The 16,148-nt window shown below is 49.4% G+C and overlaps 1 protein-coding gene across 1 annotated transcript; it reads left to right on the forward strand.

Annotated features, from left to right (window-relative positions):
• Positions 1–10,477: 10,477 nt before the first annotated feature.
• On the forward strand, positions 10,478–12,719 carry LOC119811538 (serine protease 30-like). Its single transcript, XM_042054901.1, is given in 8 exon segments — positions 10,478–10,719; positions 11,127–11,178; positions 11,180–11,230; positions 11,233–11,282; positions 11,374–11,495; positions 11,498–11,644; positions 12,026–12,186; positions 12,337–12,719. Coding segments are annotated over 8 exon segments (1,059 nt in total). The 3' UTR covers positions 12,571–12,719.
• Positions 12,720–16,148: the final 3,429 nt, after the last annotated feature.

The raw sequence follows: 16,148 nt of genomic DNA on the forward strand, positions 1-16,148 counted from the left end.
GCACTTGCAGCGTCTCCCTCCCTCCCTCCGTGATGTGTGGTCCTACTTCCTACTGTTGATCACAGGTCACTGTAATGTTTATAGCAAGTGTGGCTCCCCAGCCTCCATCTCAGCCTTTCCTGCTTTCTCTTTCTCTCAGAATGTTTATTACTATTTAACAGGTTCTAGATTCCTTGTTTTGTTTGTTTGGTGGTGGTGGCAGTGATGGCGTGGTGATTTGTTTGTTAAAACATTAAGATAGGGTTTTCATGTAGCTTTGGCTGGCCTGGAACTCACAGAGATCCACCTGCCTCTGCTCCCAAGTGTGTCCGTGGGCAGGTGACCCCAAAGGCAATTCTCTCCTTGATCAGGTCAAGGTAGGCTTCTCTTCCTACAGATTTCTTAGCCCAAAGAATCTTCTGGAGCCTAGCAGGCCCTGTGCTAAACAGAAAAAGGCAAATATGACCCTTAGCGACCATGGAGGACCCTGAGGAGTAGCTCTAGGTGCCAACCAAGTAAGTTCTATGTCGTTTTTTAATCAATAACTCAAGTAAAATTTTATCCTTCTAAAAGATTTTTTTTCTTTTTTTTGGTTTTTCGAGACAGGGTTTCTCTGTAGCTTTGTAAAAGCCTGTCCTGGAACTAGCTCTTGTAGACCAGGCTGGCCTCGAACTCACAGAGATCTGCCTGCCTCTGCCTCCCGAGTGCTGGGATTAAAGGCGTGCGCCACCACCGCCCAGCCTAAAAGATCTTTGATGCAGTTTGACAGCTGAGAGGTTTTGTCAGTTTAAAAGGACAACCTCACCAAACAAATTTCAGCAAAATACAAATACAAGTTATTAAGGTGTGTACCTGCAGGTTATAAAGGTGTGAGGACAAATACAAGTTATCAAATTTCTGTCTCATGCTGCCTTTCATAGTCTTAAAAATACTTTCATTCTGATATAAATATGCTACTGTTTAAAACTTATGTTTTCGCCGGGCACTCGGGAGGCAGAGGCAGGCGGATCTCTGTGAGTTCGAGACCAGCCTGTTCTACAAGAGCTAGTTCCAGGACAGGCTCCAAAGCCACAGAGAAACCCTGTCTCGAAAAACCAAAAAAAAAAAAAAAAACCTTATGTTTTCACAAACCTAAAAAAAAAAATCTTGTGAGTTCCAGGGAGCCGAATTGAAGGATCCACCCTAAACAGGTCAGATACACCCCTCTCAGTTCCCTGGTCCTAAATGTTTTTCTTAAACTTACCTTTGTCCTGTGTTCTGCCAATACCTTAAACAGATGTAAGAGACACCAGACATTTCCATACCACAAACACTGGACAGGAACAAAAAGACCAGCTACTCCAGGATGTGACCAGCACCAGCTTTCTCAGGTTCCCCCCAAGATGACACCTACAAATAAGCAGGAAGCAGTCTTGAGGATCTGCCATCCCAATTCCTTTAACCTGTCATGCCTAACCTTTTTATTATAAAAAAGAGATGGGAATGTAATGGTCTGTCCTGTCCCTTTAAGAGACAACCAACCCCCCACTCTCCCCCTGCCTCCACTGAGGCAAGCAGATCTTCCTTCTTCCAACCTGAGTTTTTTCTTTCTGTTTCTCTCCCCAAGAGGCAGCTTCTGTCTAGCTCCCTTCTCCCCACTTCTCCCCTCCTCCTCTGTTTCTCTCTCTGTTTCTCTCTCTCTGTTTCTCTCTCTCTGTTTCTCTCTCTCTGTTTCTCTCTCTCTGTTTCTCTCTCTCTGTTTCTCTCTCTGTTTCTCTCTCTGTTTCTCTCTCTCTCTCTCTCTCTCTCTCTCTTCTCTCCTCTCCTCTCTCTCTCTCTCTCTCTCTCTCTCTCTCTCTCTCTGCTCTTTCCCATTCTCTCCTTCCCCCCTTTCCTTCCACTTTCTCTGCATGGCGCTGTCTCTCACCCACCATGCGGCTCCACCGCACGGCTCCCTGCCTGGGACAGGCTGCCTTCATGGCCTGCTGTGGCCTTATTTGTACCCACTGCCTGCTACCGCCACTTGGGGACCTGTGGCATTTTACTTTTACTACAACAAACCTCACTTTCTCTCACCTGATATCAGAAACTCATTTTCTGCTGAGACCTCCCTACTTTGTCCAGGGATCTGAAAAGTGTCCCAGGGGCTGACGGGTCCAGAGAGACCCAGTTCTAGGTTCCCTGTGGGAACTGGGGACCCTTCTGCACCAGTTACCTTTCTTGTTACCACAACAATCTACTGGACAGAAACACCGAAAGGGACGAAGACTTATTTTGGTTCGTAGTTTCATGGCACAGTTCATGGTGGCAGGAACGTGTAACGGAGACCCATCTTGGAAGCTGAGAGAGCATGGCAGGAAGGTGCCAAGGACAGTACACCCCAAGGACCCACCCCTAGTGACCTACTCCCTCCATCTACAGCTGGGCTGGGAAGAGTCACCAGGCATCTGTCGACGAGCCTGCTAACCTGAGCCAGATCCCTGGGACCCACGAGGCTCAATGACACTTGGTGTTCTCTGTCCTTTAGTGTGCACTGTGGCGTATGTGTGCTCGGGAACAAACACACAGACACACACAGACAGAGACACACATGTCCAGACACAGATACACATACAGACACACACATAGACAGACATACATACACAGAGACACACAGACACACACAGACACACATACAGAGACATATACAAACATACATAGACACACAGATAGACACACAGACACACAGAGACACAGACACAGATACACACACAGACACACATACAGAGACACATATACAGACACAGATACACACAGAGACACACACAGACACACATACAGAGACACAGACAAATACACATACAGACACACACAGACACAAATACACACACAGACAGGCAGACACACAAGACACACATACAGACACACACAGAGACACACACACACACACACACACACACACACACAGAGCTAGTGAAGCATAAGCCTGTGAGTACATTTCACGCTCAGCCTGCAGAGCTATTCTTCCTTTAGTTCAGCTTCACTATCGTGGTCAGTACCTGGTCTCTGCTTACAATTAAAAAATACCCCACCCTGTAAAAGGTCCTCCAGAAACACATCAACCCAGGTGTTAGTTACCAGGGTAAAAATTAACCAAAAACCGATTAGCTTCGTTTGCCCTCTATCAACCTTAAAAACCATTCTCATTCCAAGCCAGGTGTGGCCATGCACGCCTGTTACCCCTAGACTCAGGGTGTGGAGAGAGGGCTAAAGTTCAAGGCCGGCCTTAGCTACACGGCAAGTTTGAGGCCAGCTTAGGTTACGTGAGTCCCTGTCTCAAACTTATAAAAAACGGCCAGTTGCCCATCCAGGAAGCACGTTGGTAACTCTCCACCGTGCCGGCGGCTTACGGTGACCGTGGCTTTGGCTCCTTCTCATCCACCCAAATCACTTTTTCCTGACAGCAGAGACCTCAGTTTGTTTTTCAGAGGTCTGATGGTGACGTCGCTACCTCTACGTCGTATCTTTCCTTTCCCAGCCTAAATGTCTGTGGATGTGTGGCTCACTGGAGGAATGTTTCGTTCAAGGCTGTGACACGCGACTGCAGGTCGGGGCTATAGTGTGTCTTCTGCCCCGCCCTGGTGTGGAATCCTTCAGCTGTCTCTCACCCGTCATCAGGCCCAGACGATCCACAGGGCCAGGATGTTTGTAAGGACAACGGCCCCAGCAACAAGAGGAACGCAACAGTTTCTCCGACATGCTCACCATTCTTCCAACTGACCCGTGTCTCACACGAGAAGGAAAACATCTTTTGCCATTGCACCTTGGCCAGCAGGAAATAAGAGCCCCTCCCCCAATTAATAAAAGCCTGCCCCTCTCTTTATTCAAAGTAACACCCCAGTCCCAGCTAACCTGTATGTTAATAGCTTTTGGCTGAATGCCATGCAGCTTTCTCTTGCTCCACTCATTCACGGCCAGACCTGCTCCCGTGTCCCTCCGACCCTCTGGTGGAACTGGTTGCTTTATGGGTTGGTGCCCACAAACTGTTGAAGTAAAAAGAACATAACTTGGAGTCTGAGGAACTGGGTGAGGCAGCTGTAAGTTGGGGTTCCTGGGGAGGCAGGAAAGGTGTGAACTCATGGGCTGTTGACAGGGGCTACTGCCCCTCCTCCCGGGACAAAAGTCTCCCCTTGCAAACCGTGGGAGCTGGCACCGTGGTAACACTGACCTCACTATATCTTGCTTCAGTGTCGAAACGAACACCTGGCCATTTCTTGTGCCTTACCTCACATCTCCTTTTGACTGGATGACTCAGAGGCTGGGTGTTTCCACTCTGAGGATTTTTGTTTTGTTGTTTTTAAAGTCACACTTTATTTATTATTTAGGCGTGCCTCGAATTCTCTGTGTAACAAATGACATTAAACTCCTGGTCTTCCTGTCTGTTCCTTCCAGATGCTGAGATTACAAACTGGCACCACCATGGCTAGTTCATGGGGGGTAGAATCCGGACCCTCATCCTTATGGTTGCTGGACAAACACTCTCCAGAGTGAACTACATCCACCAGTCCCTTACTCTGGGTTTTTGAAATTTTGTTTTTCATTTTTATGTGTAAAATGGATGAACAGAATGAAAAGGTCCATCCATAGTCTTCTTCGTTTTTGAGAGGGAGAGGGCACATGTGCACACAGGTTAAACAGGATCTCTCCCTAAACCTAGAGCTAGGCTGGCAGCAAACCTAGGATCCTCTTATCTGCATACCCCCATGCCAACTTTACAGGCAGGTGTGGCCATGCCTGGCTCGTGTGTGTGTGAGTGTGTGTGTTGTGAGGAGTGTAGGCACATGTGTGTCACCATGGCACTCGTGTTAAGATCAGAGGTCAACCTTTGTGGGTTGGTTCTTGCCTGTGCTTGTTTGAAGCCAGGCTTGCAGACTTTTATGGCTCCGAAGCCTCCGGGTCTCCATCTCCCATTTTCCAGTAGGGAACCCTATGATCAGTTGTGTGAGAGTGAGCTGAGGTCCTCGTGTCTGCACAGCTAATGCTCATCCACTGGGAGAAGCTCACACACCCTTCTACCAGGATGCTCTGTCTGCACAGGCTGAATCCAATAGAGCCGGTTTCCTGAAGTCCTGAACTTGAGGGGAGTCCTCTGTGACCTTTACAGACCTATAGAGAGACATGGCTCACAGGAGGTGAGAAGTCAGTTCAGTCCAGCACTGCTCAGTAGCTGGCACTGGCTACACTTTGAGAGTCTGACCCTAAGTAGTTTATTTTAGTGTTTTTTTTTTATTTTATTTTATTTTTCTCATGGTTTATTTTTTATATTTAAAAAAATTTCCATCTCCTCCCCTCCTCCTCCCCCTTCCCTCCCCTCCTCCTCCCCCTTCCCTCCCCTCCCCTCCACCCATACCTCCCCTCCCTCCCTCTCAAGGCCAAGGAGCCATCAGGGTTCCCTACTCTATGCTAAGACCAAGGTCCTCCCAACTTCCCCCAGGTCCAGGAAGGTGATCGACCAAGCTGAGAAGGCTCCCACAGAGCCCGTCCATGCAGAAGAATCAGAGCCCAGCGCCACTGTCCTTTGCTTCTCAGTCAGCCCCCGCTGTTGGCCACATTCAGAGAGACGGGTTTGGTCGCATGATCCATCAGTCCCATTCCAACTGGAGTTGGTGATCTCCCATTAGTTCTGTCCCACTGTCTCCATGAGTGAACGCACCCCTCATGTTCCTGACTTTCTTTCTCATGTTCTCTCTCCTTCTGCTCCTCATCAGGACCTTGGGAGCTCAGTCCAGTGCTCCAATGTGGGGCTCAGTCATTTTCTTCATCTATCGCCAGATGGAGGTTCCCTCACGGTCCTGACTTTCTTTCTCATGTTCTCTCTCCTTCTGCTCCTCCTCAGGACCTTGGGAGCTCAGTCCGGTGCTCCAAGGTGGGGCTCTGTCATTTTCTTCATCTATCGTCAGGTGGAGGTTCTATGGTGATATGCAAGAAATTCATCAGTATGGCTATAGGAACTGGCCTTTTCAGGCTCCCTCTCCTCAGCTGCCCAAGGAGCTAACTGGGGGGCGTCTCCCTGGAAACCTGGGAACCCCTCTAGGTGTCAAGTCTCTTGACAACCCTCAGGTGGCTCCCTAATTAAGATATATGCTTCCCTGCTCCCATATCCACCCTTCCTGTATCCCAAGCATCCCATTCCTCTGAGCTCCCCCCATTCTCCCCTTCACACTTTTCTCTCCCCATCTTCCCTTGGCCCAGTCTCGCCCAACCCTCAAGTTCCCAATTTTGCCTGGCGATCGTGTCTACTTCCAATATCCAGGAGGATTACTATATCTTTTTTTGGGAGTTCACCTTCTTATTATCTTCTCAAGGATCCCAAATTTATAGGCTCAATGTCCTTTAATTATGGCTAGAAACCGATTATGAGTGAGTACATCCCATGTTCATCTTTTTGGGCCTGGGTTACCTCACTCAGAATAGTGTTTTCTATTTCCATCCATTTGCCTGCAAATTCAAGATGTCATTGTTTTTATTACCGCTGAGTAGTATTCTAGCATGTATATATTCCACAGTTTCTTCATCCATTCTTCCACTGAAGGGCATCTAGGTTGTTTCCAGGATCTGGCTATTACAAATAATGCTGCTATGAACATAGATGAGCATATGCTTTTGTAGTATGATTGGGCATCTCTTGGGTAGATTCCCAATAGTGGAATTGCTGGGTCCTGGGGTAGGTTGATCCCGAATTTCCTGAGAAACCGCCACACTGCTTTCCAAAGTGGTTGCACAAGTGTGCATTCCCACCAGCAATGGATGAGTGTACCCCTTACTCCACAACCTCTCCAGCAAAGGTTATTATTGGTGTTTTGGATTTTAGCCAATCTGACATAAAAACAGAGAAGTTGACCAATGGAATCGTATAGAAGACCCGGATCTTAAACCACAAACCTACGAACACCTGATTTTTGATAAAGGAGCCAAAAGTACACAATGGAAGAAAGAGGGCATCTTCAACAAATGGTGCTGGCATAACTGGATGTCAACCTGTAGAAGAATGAAAGTAGATCCATATCTATCACCATGCACAAAACACAAGTCCAAATGGATTAAAGACCTCAATATTAATCTGAACACATTGAGCTTTATAGAGGAGAAAGTGGGAAGTACTCTACAACAAATGGGCACAGGGAAACGTTTCCTACGCATAACCCCAGCTGCACAGACATTAAGGGCAACATTGAATAAATGGGACCTCCTGAAGTTGAGCAGCTTCTGTAAAGCAAAGGACATTGTCACTAAGACACAAAGGCAGCCTACTGACTGGGAAAAGATCTTCACCAACCCTGCAACTGACAAAGGTCTGATCTCTAAAATATATAAGGAACTCAAGAGACTAGACGGTAAAATGCCAATTAACCCAATTAAAAAATGGGGCGCTGAACTGAACAGAGAATTCTCAACAGAAGAAGTTCGAATGGCCAAAGGACAATTAAGGTCATGCTCAACCTCCCTAGCTATCAGGGAAATGCAAATCAAAACAATTTTGTTTTGTTTTTTGACAAGGATTTTTTTCTATAGCCCTGACTGTCCTGGAACTTTCTCTGTAGACTTGGGTTGGCCTCGAACTAAGAGAAATCCACCTGCCTCTGTGCTCCAAGTGCTGGAATTAAAGACAGTGCCACCACTGCCTGGTTTATTTTAGGCATATGTAAGCACAGAGCAATTTGGTGAAGACTTTTCTGGCGATAGCTAATTAAATCCCACGAGTATGACAAAGCATACATGAATCTCCACGAGGAACAAAGTAAGCTAACTACAGCTCAGACATAGCTACCGAGAGGGCTAAGGTTTTGTTTTAGGTTTAGATCATGGTGCTTAGGACACCTACAAAACAAAGATGCCTCTGAGCCCCACTTGCCCAAGGATACTTAACTTCCTGAGTGCTGGGGCTGTTCATGTAAGATAATAAACCACATGTCATTTCTATAAACAAGGTTGGTTGCCCCAACTGCACAGGATGTGCTCGGTCACATGTAGATGGGAGGTACGTAGGCAGGAAGTACATCAAGATGTATACTTGCTCCTGATTGGACCAAGGCAGGAAGTATGTAGCTGTAGCCTTGTGGGTTTTGCTTTTCTGGGCATTCTCTGGGAGTCCTGGGTTTGGACCTGGCCAGCGTCCTTCTTCCTGGCCAGTATTTAATAAAGTTAGCTCTAAATTTGGCTCAAAAATTGTGGTAGCGTCTTAGTCTTAGCCAGTGGGGTTAGCACAACATTGAAACTCTTTGTAAATGGGACATGGTGGTGTACTTATTTAATCCCAGGCAGAAGCAGGGAGATCTCTGTGAGTTCGAGGCCAGCCTGGTCTACATAGTAAGTTAGAGCTATGTAGTGAGACCCTGTCTCAAAAAAGCAAGCAAGCAAACAAACAAAAACCCACTTCTTTGTAAAGCCCATAAAGATAGGTTCTACAGATTGACTCAGAAAAACAAATTTATGCCAAGGGTCTGCACCTGACAGACAGAATTCCTCCCAAAGGAGACAACTTTATTATTTGACTAGCCTCGATGAGTTATTTCCCTAACATGGTACAAGCAAGACGAATCAGGTCTATTTTTGTAGTATCATTAGGAACTCATTGCTTCATATGTTATTTGATATATTTGATCACGAGGCACAAAATGAGGCTCCTGTCTTGGGCTCCTAGGTGGAAACACTCATTTCACAGTTGAGCACCTAAGGGCGGAGGTGGAGAACTTCCCAACAAGTAGGACCCCATCCCTGCTTCAGACCCAGGTGTGACTAGCAGGGGTCACAAGGTCACAGAAACCCTGTGCTGTATGAACAATGAGCATTTTCGGCAAAGAAAATCAGCTTGGCTAAAGCTAAGTAGATACCTGAAAAGACAAAAAGATTTGAACTGTTTGGGAGTTAACAACAGCTTAGAGGAGAATAGATAGTGCTTGGACCCGGTAACATTTAGAGAGGCAAAAGGGGCCTCATGGAGCAGAATCCTGAGGTCTGAGAAGCCGATGAACACGAAGGGGAACACGTTTGTTTGAGGTACTAGGCTCCTGTCTCTGTATCTGAGGTGAGGCGGGCCAAGTTTGCCCTGGAAGTTTTAGAAAACCTGCAACGGGGGGTGGGGGAGAGGGGGGTGGAGACCATGGCCATCAGGGGTCAGAGGGCCAGAGCCTCATGAGGGCAGTCAGAGCAAGAAGACACTTCAGAAGTGGAAATTCATGATCCGAGTACAAGGTTAAATCCCACTGAGGGTTCATTGGAATCCTGGCTTGAGGCCGTGTGAGGTGCCAAGGTCAGAACAGCATCCTCAGCAAGCTGGAGACTGACCTGAGCGTACCCTCTTGCCCCTAGAGTGGGAGTCAGAGATTTGAGAACCCATAGAGATGCAGGAAATAACTTCCTGGAAAACACTGAGTAATTTCTGAGTTGAATACGTCCTGATCTGGAGGGCAAACCCTGGCTACATTTGTTTCCATAATGAGCAACCAGGCCTTCCATGGGCTCCTATTTCTTAATAGGGTTGGCCAAGAGAGGGCTGTGAGCCACAGTAGCTAGAGGGGGGCTCCCGAGCTCGGTGTTTCTTCTGGCTCATCTCTGTGAGTCTCTGGGAGGGGGTAGTGGGGGGTCCCCTCTCCTTCCTGAAGGGCATGTGAGACTTCCCTATGCTAGCCTCACAGGTGGACTGACACCCGGCTCCTGTCGCCTCTGGCTCCTGGTGGCTCGTGAGTACCTTGACCTTCCCCAAACCACATCCCTGGGACTGCAGGACAGGAGCCTGAATGGGCAGGTCCTGGCAAGTAGTTAGGTTACAGTTTGATTGCCTCTAAACTCTGTAATGCAGCCCTCTTCCGGACTGAGCCAAGGACTCTGACCCCACTGCGCTGTGGACCGGCGAGGAACCATGGAGTTCTGGGCAAGGTGCATTTTTCTTCTGCTGCTGCAGCTGCTGCCAGGTGAGGGGTGTTCTTCCTGCAGTCATCCTCAGCCCCTTCCTCCATGATGACCTCCACCATCCTGCTTCCTCGGGATCCTCAGCCGCTCTCCCTAGACAACCAGGAGAGGGCTGAGAGTAGGAGGTCAAACCCCATGTGTTCACTGACCCTCTGAGGGAGGCAGGAGGAGGAAGAACCACAGAGGAAAGTGGATGGCTGTTCCTGAGTGGGGCAATGTCCCTGAACCATGTCTCATGGGGGTGATAACTTTGTGGATGGAATGTGACCCTAGGCCCCTCCTCTTGTTTTCTCTTTTAAAAATTTGATGAGAATTTCATGTGCATACAATTTGTTTTGATCATATCTGTCTTCTACTCACCTCTCTTCATTCCCCTAGGCCCTTCCCAGAAGTAATTCTTCCAACTTCATCCACCATCTCTTCCTTCCTCCCCTCTTCTTCTGCTGCTGTAACTCACGGAGTCCAGATACTGCTGTCTATGTGTCCACAGGCATGGGGGCCGTCCTCGTGTCCACAGGCATGGGGCCGTCCTCGTGTCCACAGGCATGGGGCCGTCCTCGTGTCCACAGGCATGGGGCCGTCCTTGTGTCCATGGGCATGGGGCCGTCCTCGTGTCCACGGGCATGGGGCCGTCCTTGTGTCCACGGGCATGGGGCCGTCCTCGTATCCACGGGCAACCCACCAGTGGCCACAGCCCCCAAAGAAAAATTGCTCTCCCTCACTATCAGCCAATAACTGCTCAGCTAGAGGTGGCCTTGGGAGCCACTCCCCATGCAACACACTCCGAGTGTTGTCTGCCTGGACAGGTCTTCTGTGTGTTACCACAGCTGCTAGGGGTAGCAATATGAAGGCAACAGCCGTGCTATGTCCGGAGGACAGCTTTCCCCATCCTGCAACTTGCATTCCCCCCCCTGCCTCCTCTTCTGTCCTGTTCTGGAGCTTGGAGGTGTGACATAGATACTGATGTCCCACTGAGACTGAGTCGCTTATTCTCAGTGTTTTGGCCAGTTAATGAGTGTCTGCATGGACCAGTCCATTAGAAACTTTCTCTTGTTTTCTAGAGGCTGTGGGGATGTGTGGCCTTCAGGGTAATGACTCCGGCCCTGAGCGTCCCAGGGAAGAGACCTCAGGCAGGGGGGTGGAAGGAGATTTGGAGATGGTGGGTCTGGGTGGGGACTGGCTTCCTGAGAAGACCCTTTTGCAGTGTGTGGCCATTCCAGAGATGCTGGGAAAATCGTGGGTGGCCAAAATGCTCAGGAAGGACGGTGGGCCATTGGCAGTGGTCAGCCTGTGGATAGCTGGAGAGGGCCACGTATGTGGGGGCGTCCCCTCATCCACCCGGGATGGGTGCTCACGGCTGCCCACTGCTTCCGCAGGTAAGCGAAGGGTGCAGCGTGGCCGCCATTCTTGTTACCATCTTCATCTCTGGCAGAGGCCTCAACAGACTGGGCCTGTCTCTCTTTCTAGGTTTAAGGACCCTAGCTTCTACCAGGTGAAGGTTGGAGGACTGACACTCTCCCTTCTGGAGTCCCCCACAACCCTAGTGACTGTGAGGAGCATCTTTGTGCACCCCAGCTACCTCTGGGAAGACCGTCTAGTGGAGAATTTGCTTTGGTGCAGCTGGGCATGCTTCTGAAACCCTCTCAGTTCGCTCCCGTCTGCCTCCCGGAAGCCCAAGCTCCTCTCACCCCTGGGACTGTCTGCTGGGTAACGGGCTGGGGCTCTACCCAAGAAAGAGGTGAGAGGATCCGTCCACACCCAGTCCCTATTCCTGTCCATGGGAAGGCTTGGCCGGGAGGGGATGCACTGCCAAATTGTGTGGTTTGTCTTGACCAAGGTGCCCGCTCGGGGCAGATTTGAGGAATCCCACCCAGTGGGCAGGGTTCTGCTTTCTGCAGAAATGGGTAAAGCTGAGGCCCAGCAGCCAGGAGATTATGGAAGCTGGCACAGCTCACAGGGGCGGGCTGTCCTTGAACTCTGCTTCCTGACTCTGTTTCCTGGTTTTGGAACGTGGAGAGGGACTAGAGAACAAAGAAATGGCAGGAGGCTCGTGTTGTCTGCATGGTGGGAGGTTCCAGCGGGTCAGGGTATACTCAGGCCAGCACTCTCTCTTTTCCAGACCTGGCAAACATCCTCCAGGAGTTAGCTGTGCCTCTGTTGGACTCGGAGGAGTGTGAGAAGATGTACCACATGCCGCAGGGCAGCCAGTCAGGGAAGCGATTCATCCAGTCAGACATGCTCTGTGCGGGCTTCGAAGAGGGCCAGAAAGACTCCTGCCAGGTGCCAGCAGTCCCACCTTGTAGTCCATACCCGTGCCCCACACCCTAGGGACACTGAGGAGGACCAGGGCACTCACCCAGTCCCTGTGGCCTCGGCAGAGGGTGTTTTAAAATTTTTTTTCTTGACTGGGCTCTCCTCCTTTTTCCTCAGGGTGACTCTGGGGGACCACTGGTCTGTCTCATCAACAGTTCCTGGATCCAGGTGGGAATCACCAGCTGGGGATTTGGCTGTGCTAGGCCGCTCAGGCCTGGCGTCTACACACGGGTGCCATTTTATGTAGACTGGATTCAGAGAACCTTGGCAGAGAACCATTCTGAAGCCTCTGGGGCACATCCACTACTGATGCTGGCGTTGCTGGCTGTAGCCTTGCTGGCGGCTCTGTGAACTGTGAGCTCTGGAGTCCAGGATCCCCCCCTGGTGGGGTGGGAGACCTGGAAGCTTAGAGCAGACACTCAGAAATGGTGGGTTTAAGGGGCTGGCGAGATGGCTCAGAGGTTAAGAGCATTGCCTGCCCTTCCAAAGGTCCTGAGTTCAATTCCCAGCAACCACATGGTGGCTCACAGCCATCTGTAATGAGATCTGGTGCCCCCATCTGGCATGCAGGTCAACATGGAAGGAATGTTGTATACATAATAAATAAATAAATCTTAAAAAAAGAAAAAAAAAGAAATGGTGGGTTTACAGGCGACAGCCTGGGAGGTGTTGGAGGCTGAAGGGACCTGAGTTTTAAGGACACAGTAATCTGGAACGCAGGGACACATCCTATCAAACACAGGTAGCCACTCACAAGTCACCACAGGCCTGGTCTTGATTCAGCTCTACGGGTGCTAACTCCTTCAGTGACACACAGTGCCGCAGCGGGAGTAGGAAAGCCCAGAGAGGGCCGTGAACTTTCCAAGGTCACACAGTTAGCCAGCTGGGTCAGAATCTCCATCAAACAAGTGCGGATTGGAACCTGTGCATCTGCCCCAAAGGGTACCCACGCTGACACACACCACCGTACCTTGTTTGGTTCCCAGCACCCACATGGTAGGGCTCACAACTGCAGGAGGTCCTGCTTCTGGCCTGAGGGGGTACACAAACACATAAAATAAATCATTGTTAAAAAGACGTGTTTATTTTATGTGGATGGGTGTTTTGTATGTGCAGTACCCATTCAGATCTCTCTCTCTCTCTCTCTCTCTCTCTCTCTCTCTCTCTCTCTCTCTCTCTCTCTCGTCTTTGGAGACAGGGTTTCTCTGTGTAGCCTTGGCTGTCCTAGAAATTGCTCTATAGACCAGACTGGGCTTGAACTCAGAGATCCACCTGTCTCTGCCTCCCGAGCGCTGGCATTAAAGGCGTGCGCCACCACCTCCCAGCTCCGTTCAGATCTCTTGAAACTAGAGTCACAGACTAGGATTCCAGACAGTTGTGAGCTGTCATATGGTTGCCGGGAATTGAACCTGGGTTCTTTGGAGGAACAGCCTGTGTTCTTAGCCACGGAGCCATCTCTCCAGCCCCCAAAATAAGGCAAATATTTTTAAGAAATCCTTTGACAGAGCAGCTTTTCCTCTGCTGGGTCTGATCACAAAATGCAGGGGTGTGTCTCAGATGAAACTGCTTTTTCTCAGTTTCTCTAGCAATTCATTTGCATTGTGTTTTCCAAACACATCTGGCCATGGGCAATGTATTGGTAAGTTGTTATGTGCTGTTTGAGCTTGCTGAGAAGCTGGGAATAGGGTTGCCCCAACCCCATTTCAGACCCAAGCACATTTAAATGTCCTCCAAGACCCCTTGTCTAGGAATGGACTGGCCTCTCTAACTCCGTGACAGGAAGGATAGCATAGCCAACAGTGGAGGAGTGGAAACCGTGCCCGTGAGGACAGCTAGACAGTGGAGCATTTCCAGCAGTGGTTTCTCTTGCTGATCCGATGATAGAAAAGCGCCTGCCATGGGAAGAACAGCGGGAAGTTCAGCCGTGGAGGAGAGCACACCTGGGGATCCAGGGGACGCCTGAACTGGAGAGATGGCTCAGGGGCTCAGAGCACTGACTGCTCTTTCAGAGGACCAGAGTTCAGTTCCCAGCAACCACGGTGTAGCTCACAATGGTCTGTAATTACGGCTTCAGAGGATCTGACATCCTCTTCAGATCTCCACTGTCACTGCATGTATGTAGTGCATTTACATACATGCAGGCAAAGCACCAGTATTTACAAAAGTCTTTATTTATAAAGTCTTTACAAATAAAAAAAAGTCCATTGCCCAAGAAGGCTTTTGAAGTTCAGGTCTAGGCAATTTGCCTGCATCTCCCGCGTCTTCACGGTTAGAGCCACTGTTGTCTGTCAACTCTCCTGTGTGGTTACTAGCAAAACTCCCATTCTTTCTCAAAAGTACACACACACACACATATATGTACATACACACACATGCATTTGCAGGAGCATGTGTGCACACGTGCACACACACACACACAAATGTTTTACACACACACACACACACACACACACACACACACACACATTTTCTTTGCAAGTCAGTCAAACTAAGAGCCAGGACCCTTTGATGCTTTTGGTGTCAGCCTCAGCATGAAGTTGCCATGGTCACTAACTGGCCAATAAGAGTCTTTGTTTTGCAGTCCTGGCCATCTCTCCAGTCTAGGAGGACTATTTTTAAATCTACTACAGTCTTTATGCTGTGGAGAATGATCTATGACAGCCATGCTTTTAGCTTTGATTAAGTTAGATTATTAGGGGATAGCAAGCCAAAGTAAACGAATAAACAGCAAGCAATAGAAAGCAAAACATCATGGAATCGGGTGTTCAGCGCATCCCATCTGCAGACTGGCGGAGCCCTGCTGAGGGCTGGAGTCCCCAGCAGAGTGAGTTCAGGCAGAGCAGAGCATTCCCTCTGGCGAGACCACCAAGAAAAAGAACAAACAGCAACCGAAAGAGATGATGTCATAAAATAGGTCTTCACAGCCTCCAATAGGAACTGGGAAAGTTCAGGCGTCTCCTGGATTCCCAGGTGTGCTCTCCCTCCATGGCTAAACTTCCCGCTGAGCGTCTACCACATGCCCCCAACCTGCTGGAGACTGCAGGTGCTGTCCATAACAGCATGGGTGCCGTCACCTGCTGGGTGGTGAGTGCCCTTAGCTGGGTTTTAGCAAATGAACCAAAGGGCACCTGACAGAACAGGTAATCATTTTCAGGGAGAGAGAAACAGGTGAAAACGCCACTCTTTCCTTGGAGGTCTGAGAAACTTCCACTGTCTAAGATGAGGTAGTTGGGCTGCCAGGATCATGGAAGAGATGGCTACCCTCTTTGAGAAAACCGGCCATGCTCCCCAGGGCCAATCCTCTGTTTCCTGAAACACTGCCCACCCAGGTGGCCGCCTGGAATGCTCTACAGAAAGGACAGTAAAGCCAGCCTGGGGCAAAGCCAAGGGCGGGAGGCAGAGGAGTGGCTTAGTTGATAAAGCGTTCACTGCACACGCATGAGGACCAGAGCTTGAACCCCAGCACCCATGTGAAGATGCCATGTGTAGCAGCGAGCGCAGTAATCTGAGTGCTGGGGAGGAGGAGATGAGGCCCTCTGCGGCTCCCTGGCCAATCAGACTGGCCTAAGAGGTAAGCTCCAGGCCCGTGAGAGACCCTGTCTCAAAAAAACAAAGGGTTGCTAGCCCTGGAGTAAAACACTTGAGGTTGGCTTCCGTCCTCACACATGCACATGTGCATATGTACATTGAACTCACACAGACATACACAGAGACACACACACAGATAGACACACACAGACGTACACAGACACACACACATAGACACACACACAGACACACACAGATAGACACACACACAGACATACACAGACACACACACATAGACACACACACAGAAACACACAGACACACTCATACACATACAGACAGACAGACAGACAGACAGACAGACAGACAGACAGACACACACACACACACACACACACACA

The sequence above is a fragment of the Arvicola amphibius genome, chromosome 4 (assembly GCF_903992535.2).
Source record: "Arvicola amphibius chromosome 4, mArvAmp1.2, whole genome shotgun sequence".
Taxonomy (NCBI): Eukaryota; Metazoa; Chordata; class Mammalia; order Rodentia; family Cricetidae; genus Arvicola; species Arvicola amphibius.